The 18,746-nt window shown below is 36.2% G+C and overlaps 2 protein-coding genes and 1 pseudogene across 5 annotated transcripts; 1 reads left to right on the top strand and 2 right to left on the bottom strand.

Moving 5' to 3' along the window:
- The first annotated feature begins 360 nt into the window (after positions 1–360).
- On the top strand, positions 361–2,417 carry LOC147536668 (amidophosphoribosyltransferase, chloroplastic pseudogene; annotated as a pseudogene). The gene has a single exon (XR_015225174.1). The product of XR_015225174.1 is annotated as an amidophosphoribosyltransferase, chloroplastic pseudogene (transcript).
- Positions 2,418–2,751: 334 nt separating this feature from the next.
- Positions 2,752–11,488, bottom strand: LOC147536667 (B3 domain-containing protein Os04g0386900-like). Of its 3 annotated transcripts, none has more exons than XM_086640271.1 (4): positions 11,255–11,488; positions 4,491–4,584; positions 3,683–3,894; positions 2,752–3,351 (listed from the first exon to the last, which is right to left on the bottom strand). In XM_086640271.1, exons 2-4 carry the CDS (start codon positions 4,582–4,584, stop codon positions 3,046–3,048), a joined length of 612 nt encoding a protein of 203 aa, XP_086496397.1. In that variant the 5' UTR covers positions 11,255–11,488; the 3' UTR covers positions 2,752–3,045. The 3 variants fall into 3 exon arrangements, with proteins under 3 accessions (XP_086496397.1, XP_086496398.1, XP_086496400.1); XM_086640272.1 differs by lacking the exon at positions 11,255–11,488 and adding an exon at positions 11,061–11,246; XM_086640274.1 differs by lacking the exon at positions 11,255–11,488 and adding an exon at positions 10,540–10,723.
- Positions 11,489–14,690: 3,202 nt separating this feature from the next.
- On the bottom strand, positions 14,691–18,209 carry HSF3 (heat shock factor 3). Its single transcript, XM_086643542.1, has 2 exons — positions 17,534–18,209; positions 14,691–16,201 (listed from the first exon to the last, which is right to left on the bottom strand). The coding sequence occupies exons 1-2, from the start codon at positions 17,786–17,788 to the stop codon at positions 14,975–14,977; spliced, it is 1,482 nt and encodes a 493-aa protein (XP_086499668.1). The 5' UTR covers positions 17,789–18,209; the 3' UTR covers positions 14,691–14,974.
- Between the last annotated feature and the right edge of the window lie 537 nt (positions 18,210–18,746).

Below are 18,746 nucleotides of genomic sequence, written 5' to 3'. Positions count from 1 at the left end.
ACGTATCCGGTTATATCCCCCTGAATTTCGCCATGAGGTAGACGCTTCTAAAGGTTAGAGGCCGCGACTTAAAACTTCCCTTGAGAAAATCGAAACTGTTTATTAGTCTCTTTTAACTTTATTTAGTAATATTACTTGCTTTAGTCGTGCAGGGAAACTATTTTTCATTCACTACTAGATTTTTTGTTTTTCCAATCATTCACTATTAGATTAGATTTATATGAAAAAGATAGTTCCCCTAAATTTGGGGAAGTCCTAAAAATAACCTAGTATCATCAGACGTCTCTTCTTTTTCTCTTTAAAATCCTAACTATAAATAAACCATCTCTCTTCTTCTTTCCATATCAAAATTCTCTCTTCCTCCCAATGGCCACAACTCAAATCTTTTCTTCTTCTACTTCTTCTCCTTCTCTTTCTTTCACCATTAAAACCCACCATGCTTTTTCTTCTCCAAATTCATCATCTTCTTTAACTAATAAACTTTTCTTTTCAACCAGAAATCTCAATACCCAACTTAATCTCTGTTGCAATAACAATAAACCCACTTTGAATTTCAATTCTAATTCTTACCCAGGTGAGAATTTAATCAATTCTGATCATATTAATAATGATGATGATGATGATAAACCAAGAGAAGAATGTGGAGTTGTGGGTATTTACAGAGACCCTGAAGCTTCATATCTCTGTTATATAGCTCTTCATGCCCTTCAACATCGTGGACAAGAAGGTGCTGGAATTGTTACTTATAATAAAAACACTTTGAACTCCATTACTGGTGTTGGTTTAGTTTCAGAAGTTTTTAATGAATCAAAACTCAATCAACTTCCAGGTAACTCAGCTATTGGTCATGTCAGATATTCAACTTCAGGTTCTTCAATGCTTAAAAATATTCAACCTTTTGTGTCTAATTACCAATTTGGATCAGTGGGTATTGCTCATAATGGAAATTTTGTCAATTATCATTCACTCAGATCTTCATTAGAAGAAAAAGGTTCAATCTTTAATACTAGTTCTGATACTGAAGTTGTTCTTCACTTACTTGCCAAATCAAAAGCTGAAACCTTTATTCTTAGAGTTCTTGATGCTTGTGAACAACTTGAAGGAGCTTATTCAATGGTGTTCATTACAGAAGATAAACTAGTTGCAGTTCGAGACCCATTCGGTTTTCGACCATTGGTAATGGGTAGAAGAAGTAATGGAGCTTATGTTTTCGCTTCTGAAACTTGTGCACTTGATCTTATCGAAGCGAAATATGAAAGAGAAGTAAATCCAGGAGAAGTAATTGTTGTTAGTAATGAAGGTATTCAAAGTTTTTGTTTAATGCCATATAAAGAACAAAAAGCTTGTATCTTTGAACATATTTACTTTTCTCAACCAAATTCGATAGTATTTGGTCGTTCCGTCTATAAATCAAGAAGAGAATTTGGTGAGATTTTAGCAACAGAAGCTCCTGTTGATTGTGATGTTGTTATAGCTGTACCTGATTCTGGGGTTGTTGCTGCTCTTGGGTATGCAGCAAAAGCTGGGGTTCCATTTGAACAAGGTTTAATTAGGTCACATTATGTTGGTAGAACTTTTATAGAACCATCTCAAAGAATTAGAGATTTTGGGGTGAAATTGAAATTAGCCCCAGTTAAAGCTGTTTTAGAAGGTAAAAGAGTTGTTGTTGTTGATGATTCAATAGTGAGAGGAACAACTTCTTCTAAGATTGTTAGATTATTGAGAGAATCGGGAGCGAAAGAAGTTCATATGAGAATTGCTAGTCCACCCATGATTTCATCTTGTTATTATGGAGTTGATACACCTAGTTCAAAAGAGTTGATTTCGAATAGGTTAAGTGTTGAAGAAATAAGGAAGTTTATTGGAGCTGATTCACTTGCATTTTTGCCATTAGAGAGGTTGAAGGAAATGACAGGAAAAGTATATTGTTATGCTTGTCTTAATGGGAACTACCCTGTTTTACCATCAACCTTGAAAGAGGTTGTTAATGGAGAAAAGGTGGGTGGTTTGGTTGAAGATGGATTGAATGATAGTTACTCAAATTCCATTAATGGAGGATTAATCCAAGTAACTAGAGATCTCGGGAGATCGACCTAACAAGCTTGTTATCTATTCTCAATACTTAACCTTCTCACTTAACGATAGGCGGTTCTCTAATCGCCGATTCTCTAATGGCAGGTTTCTCTAATCGCGAGCTGAAGTTGTTATTTTTTTCTTAATCATTTACATGCTTTATTAGTTGTTGAATGAAGCTGAAAGAAGAAAAAGAATTTTTTATCTATCAAATGGGTCCTTGTTTTGATCAACAGAAATTGTATAGATGCCCTTGCAAGTATTAAAGGTGCCCCTTATAATAGTTAAAGCCGCATACGTGTTAAAAGCACGCAAGTGTCGAAAGCGCCTCTTTCCCTCAAAAACTCCCAGCGTTAACATTTATTGGAGGCGCCTTTAAAACTTCTAGTTGGTCAATTGTTGTCATCTCCAGATTATATATCATACAACAACAAGGCTACACAACCCGCCTCTGGAGACTCCCACTTGAACCGCATGTGAGAGAAACAAAAGTTTCTCTCTCCACGTGACTGGCATGTGAGAGGAGAGAGAAACAAGGGTTTCTCTCACATGCGGTTCAAGTGGGAGTCCCTGGAGGTTGGTTGAGTATAGTTTTTGATCATACAAAACCAATTCATCCTTAAATCAGCTAAACAATTATCCAAGACCACAAGGAAAACAAATGAACATCTATGGAAGTTTTGGGCAGCAAAACATGAATTCCATTTCATCATCCAACTGAATCCAGATTCATATCCTAATCACACACATACACACACACAAACACATATATCTATATATCTATTAACCTTCCTTTTGTTTTAGCAAAAATGATATTGATCCTGGACTATCTCCATTTTGGTAGCACCAAAAGATCCGTTCCATATTCTCTTGAATTCCGATGGATGATCGCGATTCATGTAAAAGAACTATATAAGTTAACTAATATTTCTAGTTTTGCCCGCTGAACTCTCAAAAGATGCTTATGAGACATTAGTCAATCGTAATTGGGTGATTAAGGGTCTCGCCGTCGATCTCTTCGAGGAACTCTGAAGGGATGTCACCATCAAGAATTTGTACTCTGAAGTTGATGCATTTTTCGCTGGAGCTTAAGAGTTCAAAGACGATGCCATCGCCCACTCTAAGATTATTGTCTTTAACAAAAGATCTCCAGCCTGAGCCAAATCTCTTGAGTGGGCAATTTCCATAATACGTCATCCTCCATTTTTTGTTCCGGCATGCTAGTACCACCGTTATCTCCCTTTCAGGTAGAAATTGTTGAATCTTCTTTGGAATCACCTAAAAAAGAAAACTGTCTGAAGCTTCTATAACAACATATATTATTTTGCGTAGACAAAATGAAGTCACTTTGGTTCAACAATCAAGATATCTGAACCTTACTTAGAGAGTGTTTGTTTTCTCTCTAGGTGTGAAATCTGACTCGAGGTCTGACTTGAGTCAAATCAGATTTCAAATGTGTTTTCGTCTGATTTGAGATGTCTGATTCTTTAAATGGCTGATTCGAGTTGATTTTGGCTTCATTTGGTTCACGCAATTCAAATTCAGACAATGAGAAGAAAAAAATGCAAGAAAGAGACTATTTGTGCTGGAATGGGGAAAGCATATTTACCATAACGAAACATTTTTCGACTTGGGACTTTGCAAGAATACAATCGAAGTAAGGTTTGTCTGTAAGTGGCCAGATCTCATCCTGTATTTCCTTATCACTGAATTCATCATCTACTTCAGTTGTGTTGTTATCTGACAGCTCCTTAACCTCGAGCTTAGGATTCTTCAAAGGTGCTTCAGAATTCTGATTTTGGGGGTTCGGTTTCAGCCTAGCTGCCAAAAAAGAAAACCAAGAAGATCGTTTCAGAACTCACGAGCAATGTTATGGAAGACTTTCCTTCCCCTTGGGGGACCTATTACAGGATTTTCATATCGTTTTTGAGTAGTTCAGAAATATAATCCTCAGAATTTGGTGTACAGAAATCTTCTGGCTTAATTAAATCCCTTTTCATGCAAAAACCTATAGGATTCACTAGTTTAGTAGTTAACTATAACATGTTTAGTTAAGGAGTTACGATTTTAAGTTCTCTGGAAATTGAATGTTTGACAGGAAGTATATGTATTCTATATGCGACAAAGGAAATGTATTGTGTTGGTAAATATTCCAAAACGTACGCGGCCCAGAATAGTGGACAGAAGAACATGAAGAAGTATATCCAATCCATATCGCATATTTAACATCAATGAACTAAACACTAAGACAACATCAAATATATGGGTACAGTTGTATCCCATTTTGGCCCTTCCTTGTTCACCGTTTTTGAGACGTCATGTCGGCACTAATACTGGTACCAGTGTCCAAGATACATGGGCTGGCAAGGTATTTTAAGCATGAAGGGATTTAATCTTAATAAGGATCATGGTTTTACCTTTATCAGGTTTCAGGGCGGAGAGAGGGCTCGTCACTTTCGAAGAGCATCCCGCATATTCATCAAAACTAATACGTCGTTCCGAAGAATCCATCTGCACAAATGCTCATTTCCATTATACTCCATAAGAAAGATGATTATATTTTAAAGAAAGCTTATATAATCACTATCTACATAACTCATGATGAAACAAATTATTTTAAATTTGTTATGATAAGGTATATTTCTAGAGGTCTCTTCGAGTTCGAGTTATAAAACTGAATGAAGCAAAGTTGCAGAAAATTCATGAATTGGGAATACTTCATTCAAGCCAAAAGACCCAAGTATGGTCCTATGACAGGATGAACAATAGCATTAATCAAACTCCAAAAGGTCTAATCAAGTATCCAGGCCTCTAAAGAACAATTCATATATCCACATTATCATTCCAATGTTCATCTACGAAAAACTCCTACGAATTAGTCATCCATTATCTGAGTAGTTTCAAATGAAGAGCATGAGGCTAAGGTGCTCCAATGGCATCGGGGATTGAAGAAGCCTGAACTTCATGACTCCTATCAAAAGCAAGCCGAGTGGATCACTCCGCTACGTGGTACATGTAGCGGTACAAAATAGGAGAATGCGATATGCAAGGGGTATACCTTTCCGATAAGCTATTTTCGGTTGCAACACGTTTTGGACTATAAGTTGACAATGCTCTCTATGAGGCATAATAGATACACCTACTCCCAGACATTCCATTTTCTTAAACCCTAAAAGGCTTAAAGTGGTACTAGGTATCTGATACGCAATACAGAAGGAATGATAGAATACCCAGTAACATTGGTATATAATATAACAACTTCTAGTAAAGATTCAAAAACTTCTCAAGCTACCCTTTTATGTATTTGTGCTAAAGAAATTAACCCATCTTTTTGTTCTCCAGATTTCATGAGTCAACAATACCTAAAGGGCTAAGACATTATCATCTTCATTTTAGGCACTCAAAAACTACCCCCAAAAGAAAAGGGTACTACTTAGAATAGATATCATCTTAGGAAAACAACAGAGAGATGTAGTTTTAGAACTTCATCCAATTTCATCCTCTTAAGATAGAGATGACATACAGGTAAATTGTAAAAGAAGAAACTTATATAGCATGTGAAGATTAGCTTAAGTAACATCAATGGCGGAAAGGATGAAGAAGATGATGAAGGATGAAGAAGATGATGAATTAGTAGTGAAGAAGATGAAGATTATCAGAGAAGATAAAGAGAAGTCACAACTTTTATTAACTTGAAATCGATGAATCTCAATTACAACTACTTAGCTCTATTTAAAGAGTTTAGAGAGAGAAAACGAGAGTTAGTTAGAAGGTTGTTATTCTAACAACTTCTCAACTAACTTCCTAACAGCTATTAGAATATAGGCAGACCTTATATCTATTTAGGCACTCAATAGCATAGCTAAGGTACCCACACTTTGTTTTAACATCTTTGTTATTCTTACACTTTAATAACACTACTGATATTTTTAATTCTTACACTTCGATAACACCATCATCTTCAATAGCTTCACTAACATGCCCCCTCAAACTGATGATCCAGATGAAGACATCAGTTTGTCACGAAGAGGAACAAAAAGTGCTCGAGCTAAACCCTTAGTAAGCAAGTCAGCAGGTTGCTCAGCAGTTGGAATGTGTCGAATAACTATCGAACCAGTAGATACCAAATCACGAACAAAATGGTAATCAACTTCGATATGTTTTGTTCGAGCATGACAAATAGGATTAGCAGCAATGTTTTTGGCACCAAGATTATCACAATATAGCACAAAAGGCCTGGTAATTGATAGTTTTAGCTCAGTGAGAACAAAAGAAATCCATTGCATTTCAGCAGCAGCAATGGACAAGGCTTTATATTCAGCCTCTGTTGATGACTTAGCAACAGTTGGTTGCTTCTTTGAACACCATGAAACAAGAGAATTACCTAAAACAATACAGTAACCAGTGGTGGAACGTCTTGTATCAGGACATCCAGCCCAATCAGAATCTGAGTATCCCACTAAAGATGTCAAATTTCCTTGAGTTATAGAAATCCCATAACCAATTGTTCCCTTAATGTATCTTAAAATTTTCTTAACCAATTGAAGATGAAGAAAGCTTGGATTTTGCATAAATTGAGCAGCATAGTTAACACCAAAGGAGATGTCAGGTCGTGTCATAGTAAGATACTGAAGACCCCCAACTAAGGTTCTATAGAAAGTGGGATCAGAGAGAGACTCACCATCATACTTAGATAATCTATTGCCCCCTGAAACAGGAGTGATGCTAGGATTTGAATCCAACAAATTAGCCTTTTGTAATAATTCTAGAGCATACTTTCTCTGTGTTAGAAGAAGCTCATTAGCTGAATTTCTAGTTACCTCAATACCCAAGAAGAAATTTAAAGAACCAAGCTCCTTCATTGGGAATTCAGACTTTAGAGTGGTAATAAGAAGAGCTAAGTCAGAAGAGTGAGTACCTGTAAGCACTATATCATCAACATAGAGCAGAAGAATGATAATAGAAGACCCTTGACTCTTCACAAACATTGAGTGATCATGAGAGCTCTTCTTAAATCCCAAAGTGAATAAGAAAGTAGCAAATCTGGTAAACCAAGCTCTAGGAGCTTGTTTTAGGCCATAAAGACTTCTTTGAAGCTTACAAACATAGGATGGAGATGTAGCATCAATGAAACCAGGAGGTTGAGACATAAAAACATCTTCTTCTAAGAGTCCATGAAGGAATGCATTCGAAACATCAAGTTGAAGAATGCTCCAATGATTTGAAACAGCCACTGTTAACACAAGTCTAATAGTAGTAGCTTTAACTACAGGACTAAAGGTCTCTGAATAATCAAGACCATCCATTTGATGAAAACCTTTAGCCACTAATCTGGCTTTGTATCTCTCAACAGTGCCATCAGCCTTATATTTGATTCTATAAACCCACTTACAACCTAAAATGTTCATAGTTGGTGAGCTTGGAATCAAAACCCAAGTGTGGTTGTTTATCAAGGCATCATATTCATCCTGCATAGCTTTACACCAATTTGGATCTTTAGATGCTTGCTTATAGGTAGTAGGCTCAGCTGGTTGGTTGAGCAAAGCCACATATGCAAGAGGAAGAGGGTGACAGCTGCTATAATGTGCTATATGATCGGGTATAAATTTGGGTTTTAAAATACCATCTCTAAGTCTAGTTCTCATAGGATGAACAGACTGTGAGTGAACAATTTGTTGTTCAGGAGAGGGTGAGTGATGAATGGGAGATGTATTTTGAGGTTGTTCAGGACTATGAATAGGAGGTGAATTTTGAATTGGTGTGGTGCCTGAAATAGGTGCAGAGCCAAATTGAATATGATGTGGTAGCTCCAATACTTTAGAAGTGCAAGAAGATTTCTTAGGATTTTGATTTGAGGAAAAGGGAAACACAGTCTCATCAAACACAACATGTCTTGATATAATAATTTTTCCTCCTTCAATATCTAGACACTTATAACCCTTATGATGAAGACTATAACCAACAAAAGCACAAGCAGCAGATTTGGGACAAAGCTTATTTGGTCTAGTATTACCCAAAAAAGGATAACATAGACTCCCAAATACTCTAAGTTGAGTATAGTCTGGTTTCTTTTGAAATAAGGTTTCATGAGGACAGGAACCATTTAGCAATTTAGTTGGTAATCTATTTATAATGAAAACAGCTGTAGAAAAAGCCTCATACCAGTATTCTTTTGGAAGATGAGACTGAAAAAGCAATGCATTTCCAACTTCTGTTATTTGCCTGTTTCTTCTCTCAGCTTTGCCATTTTGTTGTGGTGTATATGGGCAAGAGCTTCTGAAAAGAATGCCACTTTGATCAAGAAAAACTTTGAAGTCCCCTTTAGCTAGTTCAGGAGCACCATCAGCTTGAAAGTATTTGATATGGGTATTTAGTAGATTTTCAGATAGAGCTTTAAAATGTTTGAAACAAGAGATACTATCAGATCTTGTCTTGAGTGGATATACCCATAAATGTCTACTATAATCATCAAGGAAGAGAATATAGTATCTCTCTCCTCTTGAAGAAGGAATTGGTGCTGGTCCCCAAATGTCTGAATGGATTAGGTAGAGAGGAGTTGATGTATAGCTTTGAGAGTTAGCAAAAGGAAGTGATTTGCTCTTTGATAATTGACAATAGTGACATAAACCATGTTGAGGTTCAAAATTCAAGTCTATAGCCTTATTCCTTGCTAATAAATGAAGTATAGAATCAGAAGTATGTCCCAATCTACTGTGCCAGATGGAAGAAGAAGTATTTTCTTCTGAAAAATGAGCTTCATGAGGTTTTTGTACTTCAAAAGTGATAGGATATAGATCATTTATCACTGGACCTTCACTAAAGATCTGATCAGACCAAATATCCAAAACTTTATAACCCCAAGGAGAGAATTGTACCAAGCATTGATTGTCTCTTGTAAATTTGGAGATAGAGAGCAAATTTCTTTTAATATTTGGAACCACTAATACATTCTTGAGATCAAATATATGATTATCAGTTGTAAGTTTAGTATCACCTGTGCTAGAAATTGGTATACATGTTCCACTTCCAACCATGACTGAGTTTGAACCTGAATAACTTCTTTCATTTGTAATAGCATTTCCATCATTAGTCATATGACTAGTAGCCCCTGTATCAGCTAACCAAATTGCTGAAGTAGATTCACTATTCTTCTTGACCACTGAAACCATTAGAGCTTCTTCATATTCATCTCTGTCCAGAGATTGATCAAATTGACCAAATTGAGCATCATATGCTTCTTCCTCACTTTGTTTCTCTTCTTCATGATAAGAATGAGAATGAGAAGGCTCTCCTTCTTCATATAGATGCAGACCAGCAAAGTTTGGTCTATCTTTGCTATTGAAATTCTTATTTATGCTATTATGAGTTATGCTTGTACTATTATGATTATTATTTGAATTATTACCATTATAGAGTTTATAGGAGTCATCAGGAGCATACCTGTATCTGCACTTAGAAGCAGCATGACCCCATTTTCTGCAAATTCCACAAGGAATGCTAGAAAAATCGAAATCATTGGCTCTTTCTCCTGATTGAGAGTTCCTTTGAATACCATTATTTGACTTTTGAATGCTATTATAGTTGCTGTTATAGTTGCTATATTTGTTGCTGTTTGAGAAATTTTGTTGCTCTTGATTTGCATAATTCCTTTGTTGTTGAGGTTGTAAATGCCTCAATTGATTTTGACCAACTTGATTTGGTTTTACTTGCTGTTTGAACTGTGTTCGCCTAACTAAGTAAGCAGACTCATTTACTTCATCATTTTCTTGAGCACTTAACCACTGTTCATGGTGGATAATTCGAGTTCTTAACTCTGGAAAAGATAACTTGGATTCTCGTTGATGTGTAACTATAACAAATTGTTTATACTCTCTTCCTAATCCTTTTAAAGCTATTCTACAAAGTTCGGATTCAGGAACCTTATTACTCACAGCAGTCAAAGAATCAGAGATATTCTTTATCTTCCTTAAGTAATTACTAACAGATAGGTCTCCTCTTTTAACATTTTGAAGCTGCTCCTTTAAGGAAGCAATCTTAGCTTCATATTCCTCAATGTACATCATCTCAAGGAATTTCCAAATTTCCCTGGCTGATTCAAGCCCTAGAACATCAGATGATACAGCTCGAGTGAAAGTAGCTTTCATACAAGCCTTGACAAAACTGTCTGTTTTCCTCCAAGTGAGAAAAGATGAATTTATCATTTCTACACCATTTTCAACAATATACTTATTTGGAGACTCAATCGATCCATCAACATAACCTAGGAGATCAGTACTCAAAAGAATAGTCTCGAATTGATCTTTCCATAACAAATAGTTTGATCCATCTAGTTTTTCAGATATAAAATTTGATATATTTGAAATTGAAACATTAGTGTTTGAACTTGAATTTTGTAATGATGAATTCGAAGATTCCATTAGAATATGAGTGAATTAGAGACGAGAGAAATTGAAAATTAGAACTTACTTGATTCGATTTCGTTGATTTAAAAATCAATTTGTTGCTTAAACAAGCTCTGATACCATGTGAAGATTAGCTTAAGTAACATCAATGGCGGAAAGGATGAAGAAGATGATGAAGGATGAAGAAGATGATGAATTAGTAGTGAAGAAGATGAAGATTATCAGAGAAGATAAAGAGAAGTCACAACTTTTATTAACTTGAAATCGATGAATCTCAATTACAACTACTTAGCTCTATTTAAAGAGTTTAGAGAGAGAAAACGAGAGTTAGTTAGAAGGTTGTTATTCTAACAACTTCTCAACTAACTTCCTAACAGCTATTAGAATATAGGCAGACCTTATATCTATTTAGGCACTCAATAGCATAGCTAAGGTACCCACACTTTGTTTTAACATCTTTGTTATTCTTACACTTTAATAACACTACTGATATTTTTAATTCTTACACTTCGATAACACCATCATCTTCAATAGCTTCACTAACATAGCATCTAATAAATACAGAAATTGAGGCTGTGAATTTACTTCAAATTGATAATGACTTATATAAAATGAGAATTTTTAGTACAAAATACTAGCAAATCACTTAAAACTTCAACTTATTAATACTTTTGGGAGCACATGAACACTTTTTATTTCTAGGGTTTTAAAGGAGTACACGTTTATCAGGATTAACAGGTAAGAGAGAGAGAGAGAGAGAGAGAGAGAGAGAGAGAGACCTGTGTAGTTGACCGCCTGTTGTGATGGAAATTGCCTAGTGGTGTTTGTGATCGGTGTAATGTTTCCGCTGAACTCTTTGAAGATGGGTGCAAAGCTCCACTTATGGATGAGTGGGAAACTTTGAAATTCAAACACCCCTCTTCAAAATTGATTTAAATTAAAATTTCTAATTACATCCAAAATTAAATTTACAATTTTAGTGGAGTCAAATATAAATTTTTTTTTTTTTTTGAAGTGAGTCAAATATAACTTTATAGATGAAAATTGAAATCAAAATCTTACACATATAGATCAAACATCGTATTAAATTTGGGTTGGGACGTCCTCATTTGAAAACCCCATATTCCCTCATTTTCAGCTTCAGCCCACTGGTCCAACGGGTTTCTTTGGGTCCGTCTGCATATGACTGTTGGGAGTCCCACCGATCATATGTTGAGCAAGATCTGGTGGTTGGATGGGAGATTTTTTGTTTGGACCCCCTTTCGTGTAATTGACTTGCTGTTTGGACTCTCTTTTTTCAGTGTTGCACTTTGGACTCCCTTTTGACGAATCCCTCGGGAATATTCCGTCTCTAAAGTTATACTTTAAAGAATACCTAATTTACACCTATATAATCAATATTGCACTTTGGACCCCCTATTTTATTTAACTCATCATCTTCTTCTATCTTTAACTCATCTTCTTCCTCACAAACTCTAATTATTTAATCACCCAAATATCATTCTTGGAGGGGGTTAATTTGATTGGAATACTTTTTTTTTTTTTGAGAAAATAAGGGATTGTTTCAAAGAGAAGGAAGAAGAATGAAGCTTGGAGGTTAATTTGAAGTTGTCGAGCCACTTGAAAGTTAATTTGAAGTTATTGAGTAGAGAGAGAATGTTGGTCTGCAAAATTTATTCATGCTTTGATAGATAAAAGTCCGATCTGAGAAAGCGAATTGGATGTATAACTTAGGGTTTATGTTAATCTTCCTTTTGGTATTTTTAATCATAGGGTGAAGATTCACTTACTCCATTATTGGATGAAAACAACATATCAGAAAAAGCAAATTGGATGAAAACCCAGATCTGAAAAATGGAAAGTTCTTCATATATTTTACATCTGTATATTCTCACTCCTGGAAGAATTACTTCCCAATCACATAAAAAAACTTCATACATGTAATTAATGGTATTGTTTACGATTTGATTTCATAACTGTTAAGTATTTCAATCTTAGTTAGGGTTTATGTTAATCTATGAAAATTTTGATCCAGTAAACCAGTGGAAGTTTCCTCACTAGATCATCACCGCCACAACCATAAGTGGTGGTCCACCCATAATAACAACCATGCTACCAGAAGAGGGTACACTAGTATTTTTCCTTCTTGAAGTGTTATATTAAACTTTTTTTTTTTGAAAAAGAGAGTCCAAAGTGCAACACTGGAAAAAGAGAGTCCAAAGAGGAAGTCAATTATACGAAAGGGGGTCCAAACAGCAAATCTCCCTTGTTGGATTTGTTCTAACATCTAGATCTTTACAAATTTGGATTGATGGGGCTCGTCACGTGTGGCCTCAACTCTGATACTGTGACACCATGTTAAGCTGTGTGGTCATCCGACTCAAAACCAATTGGTAATGAGTAAAGTGGACGTAGACATGATATTGTTGGTTGCGATAAGCCTTTCTTTCATGTTGGACTATTCTCACATGAATGTTGGGACCTAGACACCCAGTGGTAGAGGATATAAACAGGCTAATAGCAGAATTTCGCATAATTTTTTAGTTTTTTGTTTTTGAATTGTCAGTGTGCTTCGAACTCTTGATCTTTAAGGTGGAAGACTAAACCTCTTACCACTTCAGCCATGGATTCTTGCCCATAATTTTTCAATTGTATTACTCTTTGAACACTCCATCAGATTTTCGACCTTTCGACTTATGCACCGCAGCTATAAAATCGTCCCGGAAAGTTTCACCAGTTGACTAAAAGCTCATATGGACAAAATCATCACTCCATGTCCATTAATACCAAAAAAAGAAAAGACAAACAAAAGTACATGGGCTTAAAGCTTCATATGGCTGAGGCTTTCAATAGACTTATTTATGGACCTACTAATCGACCCCCTGATCAAGCTAAATATTAGTAAACTAAAGGTATTACAATTGCCAAAATCACACTACATAATTGAAATTCCTGGTAAGCTCTTTATTTTTCAGTGTCAAACATGATCTGCTTTGGAACTCAAATTTTCACATTTTCCCCCACTCTAGTACAAGTTCATATACAAAATAGTCTGAGATTTTTTTGATGAAGAAACATAGCATTAAACCAACAAGAGTATTACAAACCAACAACTAAAGTAAATGCGAAATAAAAGACGGTACATCATTCCATTCTTTTCTGACTATATTCTTTCTTCCCCATTTTGCCATAGCATCGGCCGGAGCATTGCCTTCCCTTGAGATGTAAGTGAATGATTTTGTCAAAATTGTTCATGAGTGTTTTGATCTGCTGTATTGTCTTCAAGGTTTGCCATTGTAGCACTATACTGTGTCCATTGATGTAATTTATCAGTGCCTGGTTATCATTTTCTATATGAGCATGGGTAATGTGAAGGAGTAAGGCCCATTGCATCCCTGTTAATATGGCGAGTCCTTCGCTTTCTTCCGCATTCTGGCTGCGCACTGAGGTTGCTGCCGCTATAATGAATCTTGACTTCTCATCTCTGATAATACATCCAACTCCTGCTGGGTCTGTAGCTTTGGTAAACGAGGCGTCAACATTTAGCTTTAAATATGGTGTCGATGGAGGGCTCCATTTTTGTTTCACCGTAGATTTCCTGCAATTGTCTTCAATTTATAAACAAATAATCAGTTTGGCAAACACATACACAATTGGAGGCCAAACTGACTATTTGTTTATAAATTGAAGACAAAAAAGGAATTTGCCCTTCCCTTTTTTTCCTTATCTTAGGGCCATGACTTTGGGGCATCCGAAATAATTCTAGCAATCACCACCACCGCTTCTGACCATAACCACCATTTCTCTCTCTTTCTCTCCTACGCCAGAAGAGAGTGAGAGAGATGAAGGAAACGAGAGATGGTGGTGCTAATATCTGCAAGGGGTGGTGGTAGTCATCAAAAGTGGTGATGGTGTTAGTGGTTAGAAGTGGCCGTGGTCAGAGCTTATGTTAAAGACGAAGATTAGAAGGTAAAAAATCAAACAGATTGATTTTGGACTCGAATTTTGGTGCTCCTAAATCGAATCTAATTGACCAAAATCTTTATTCCTTTAAGAATATTTTGGATCCCAGAAGCTGTGTCCTACGAAACCTCTTGCTCGACAATTCAAGTCGGACATCTTTCTCCAGCCAATGGACGAAAACAAACTGGTAACATGTCAAAGCTAATCTATAATTTAGATTTCAAGATACGAAGTCTGAAAATTCAATCTCTCTTTCTCCTAAAGTTTTTCTCTTTATAAATAGTACTTTTAAACAACTACTATAATATACCAACCCACAATATTATGAATTTATGATCATCACACAGCACAACAGAATCAAAATAGACAGGAGCAAGATAAACTAAAACAGTACTCATATATGTGCAAAACCTGATGCTACTGTTTTTCGGCTTACAGTGACTATGGAGATAGAAAGCGTATTTTAGAGAGAGCGAGTATTTTAGAGAGATAACTGGGTATGTAAATGGGGGCAGAATACAGTAAGAAACAAGGTCTCAGTTACCATTGTTTTTTGATGTAAGAAGACCCATCTGTTGAATAATCTGATCCACATTTTCACTATTGTTCCATTCATTCTCCTGCTGCATTACTTCAGTTCCGATGTTTTCTGGTGTGACTGCTTCGTTATTGTCACCGCTTTCAATGGAGAGTTCACCAGCTGAAAGAAGCTGTTCCCAGAATGGATCATTTATCCCAGGAAGCTTAATCTCTTCGAACATATCCCCTTCTGGATCAGGTGAGAACTTTCCACTTTCTAATGGGATAGTTGTTTCATCCAGAAAACCTACATTTCCTGTCTCAGAACCCCCAAAGTTTGCACCAGCTATTTCGGTTCCATTACTTTCGAGCATCATTTCTTGTATAAGAGGAAATTCTGGTGTGATATTATCCTCCTGCAACTCATCAAGGATGCACAAATCTGTTAATGGATTTGTTGTTACCATATCTGGAGAAGATTGAATCTCCGAAATTGCAGCTGATGAACGCAACGCATGGAATGGAGTAGATGATGTATGTGAAGTTGGAAGAACCTCAGAAAGGGTAACCCCGGATACCCGGTTCGATGTGGTGCTTCCACTGTCTAATCCACTTGATGGGGAGGGAAAATCATCAACCAAAAAACTATCGGGATTGGTGTCTGTTTCTTGTCTGTAAGATGAATCGAATGTCAGTTGACTCAACATTGCTTTTGCTGCTTCATTCATCAATGGCTGAAATTTAATGATTTGTCCATTTTGAGTAGTAGCTGAATGGCCATCTTCTAAGTTATCTTCCTGTTTGGGAAGTCTGCGTTTCTTGTTAACAGCAATTCGCCTATTACTTTCATTCTGTTGTTGGACCAGTTGAGCGAAGAAGCCTGGACTTTGCATGGCTTTTGCTAGAAATGACATCATTTGTTGTTGTCGTTGTTCCATGCCTTGAAGTCGTTGCTCTAAAGTCTGCATATGATTATCAGTTGCTTGCTGTTGCTGTCTAACCCTAACCAGCTCCTGCATAAGAACGTTTTTGTCTCTTTTAAGTCTGTCGATCTCTTCTTCGATCCCAAACTTGCCAACTTCAACACAAGCACCGACTGAGGAACTCTGACCTTGAGGTTGATGTTGATGGTTTTGTATACCCGAAGATTTTCGCCTATTTATAGTCTTCAACAAGTGTTTTTGACCTCTTAGAAATCCCTCATTTGCAAATTCCCAACGATCAGGATCAACCTTCTTAAATCCCTGTTCAGAGAAAGGATGGATTGATATAGTTAAAGGAGAAAACAATTTCGTGCCCGACCTGAGATCTGAGAAATTCAATCCAAACGCAAACAAAGGATAATACAGAAAGTTCATCTTACCAGGCTTGCAGAACACACATGCCAATAAACAGTCATAATGGATGGCAAGTTCATCTAAATTAATACTTTCAATCCCAATGCCATTTGAAGATATACCTAGGATAATTTTTAAATGGCGAAAAGTAGGTGTTTTAACTTTTAAGTTAAGACTTAACAGACACTAAAGCAAGGGCGAAAAGGGAGAAACAAAAGAAGATGAGCCAATGACTCACACCTATGATTGACAAACAACATCTCAAATCAGCAAATATGGGATTACATAAATATTATGACCGAGGGTATAATGACAAGACCCTACCTTTTCTTATCTTAATCAATTGTGGAACCTATGTAGAAGCTTTGAGCTATGTCTATGTCAACTTTACTACCCTACCAACTTACGGCAATATATTATGTTTTGTGTTTTAAACTTTTGATGGGACAAAGCTAATAAAAGAATATAGAAGCATGGGTTTTATCATATGGAGAGCTAATAACTAAACCACAATTTCCAAATGCAACTCTTAAGGCCGGTGATGAAGTAAGGATTAATGAGATAGGAAGTTAGGAACACTCTCTTGACAAAGAGACCTCAACCTCAAGAATTCAACAAGTGTACAACATCAGTGAGAAACTTAAGTAGTCTAATACAATAAAATGCAAAAAACGAAAGCACCCTGTCAACTATCGAAACATTTTATATTTGATGAAATTAACCATAATCAAATTTTCATTAAACAAAACTAGTCCTTGGGCATATAATGTCACCAATTCACAAAAGAAAAAAAAACTACTCATGCAAATAACAAATATTACTAAGACCATGAAATTCCTCTTCAACATAAATTGATAATACTCAATAGAAGCTATAGCACTATAATTAGGATGACAGGGGGCATCTTACAGTTTCTTCTAGATCCAAAATAGGATTCCTCTTTTAATTACTCAGTAATCACAATCTAATTAAGAGTATTTCACACTTAACTTAGTAGAATACCAAATCAAGTTAGTAATTCTTTTTTGGACTCTAATTCACAAACTAAGTTGCTTCCATCCAACTCATTAAGTCACTAAGATTGTCTTCAATTCCAAATAAACATATTTGATTTGTCATGGAACTATGTTAAAACCCTAGCTTTACTAAGGATGATCGGGATTTTTATTCAATCTTCAACAACAAAGTTAGTAAATGAAGAACAAATCAGATTGAATCAAAATGGAAAAGAAAGCTTACATATGTATTCAATTGTCGAACAAAACTGGAGAAATTATTGTGCTTAAAATGTTTGGGCAAAAGATCTCTAGCGAACTCCGGCGGCTTCCAGACAATAAAGCTATTATTGCTTGAACTCCAAGAAACAACTGAATCCGTTGAAGGATCATCAACCATATCATAAGTTTTACTGAGAAATGGAGGTGGAGAATTAACATTCAGATTCGAACTTGGCATCGTCGTTGCCGTTGTTGTCTTGCTTAGAATTCCATCCATTTTTTATAATCTTATGAAGTTCATACCGAGAACATAATCTTCGATACTCAATGGAAATCAATGAATCTGAGTTTCCTCCGGCGGAGATTAGGGTTTTACTGTCGCCATATCCAAAAGTACAAGAATCTACAGAGGCATCATGAGACAAAAGCTAGAAAGAGACAGTAGAGAGAGAAAAAGGTATGAAAGAGGAAGTAGTGAAGAGAAAGGGGGGATTTTGGGTTACAGAGATTTAAAAGAAAAAACCCTAAAAAATGAAGGAAGAAGAGATGGTGTGTCGTTGTACGGTCATCCGCAAATTTTCGTTTTTAGAGAGAGAGAGAGGGAGAGGTTTTGTTATTGGGATTGGAGGAGTTTATAGCAGAGGTGTGGAGACGACGAGATACACGGACACGAACCCTGGATCTTTATAAAGTGGGCCAACTTATCAAACGCCGTTAAGGTTTCTTAATCTTATTTTTCTTTTTTTCCTTTTCTTTTTTTTGGTTGAAAGTAATTATATTTTTTTTTGGGGGGTGAGCAACGGTCGCCCAAACCGACCAGACCGACCAGACCGAACTCGGCCGAACCAAACCAAATAGTTTAAAGAGTGACGTTGAATTTGAACTTTCATTCTGCTTGTCTAAGTTCATTTTTTTTCTCATGTTTTATTTGGTTATGTGAGTTCGGCCGGACCGACCAACCGAACTCAATCGAGTCGAACCGAACCGGGTCGAGTGAAGTCGGTTGATGATTTGATCGGCTCGGCTTCGGCCGATAATTCAGCCAAACCGTTATTCATTGGTTCGGTTCGACTTGACGTTAGATGGTCGACAACCGACCGTTGCTCACCCCTAATATTTTTCTTTCTCTTTTGTTGTTTGTTTTTTTTTATTATTATTTTATATCTTTAACAAAATCTGAAAACTTTTTTTTTGTAGAAGATCAAAATCTAAAAAACTTAGTTGATTTAAGTCAT

The sequence above is a fragment of the Eschscholzia californica genome, unplaced genomic scaffold (genome assembly GCF_041429995.1).
Source record: "Eschscholzia californica isolate CP2 unplaced genomic scaffold, dmEscCali1.0.p SCAF_5, whole genome shotgun sequence".
NCBI lineage: Eukaryota > Viridiplantae > Streptophyta > Magnoliopsida > Ranunculales > Papaveraceae > Eschscholzia > Eschscholzia californica.
This window is presented reverse-complemented; position numbering and strand designations above follow the sequence as displayed.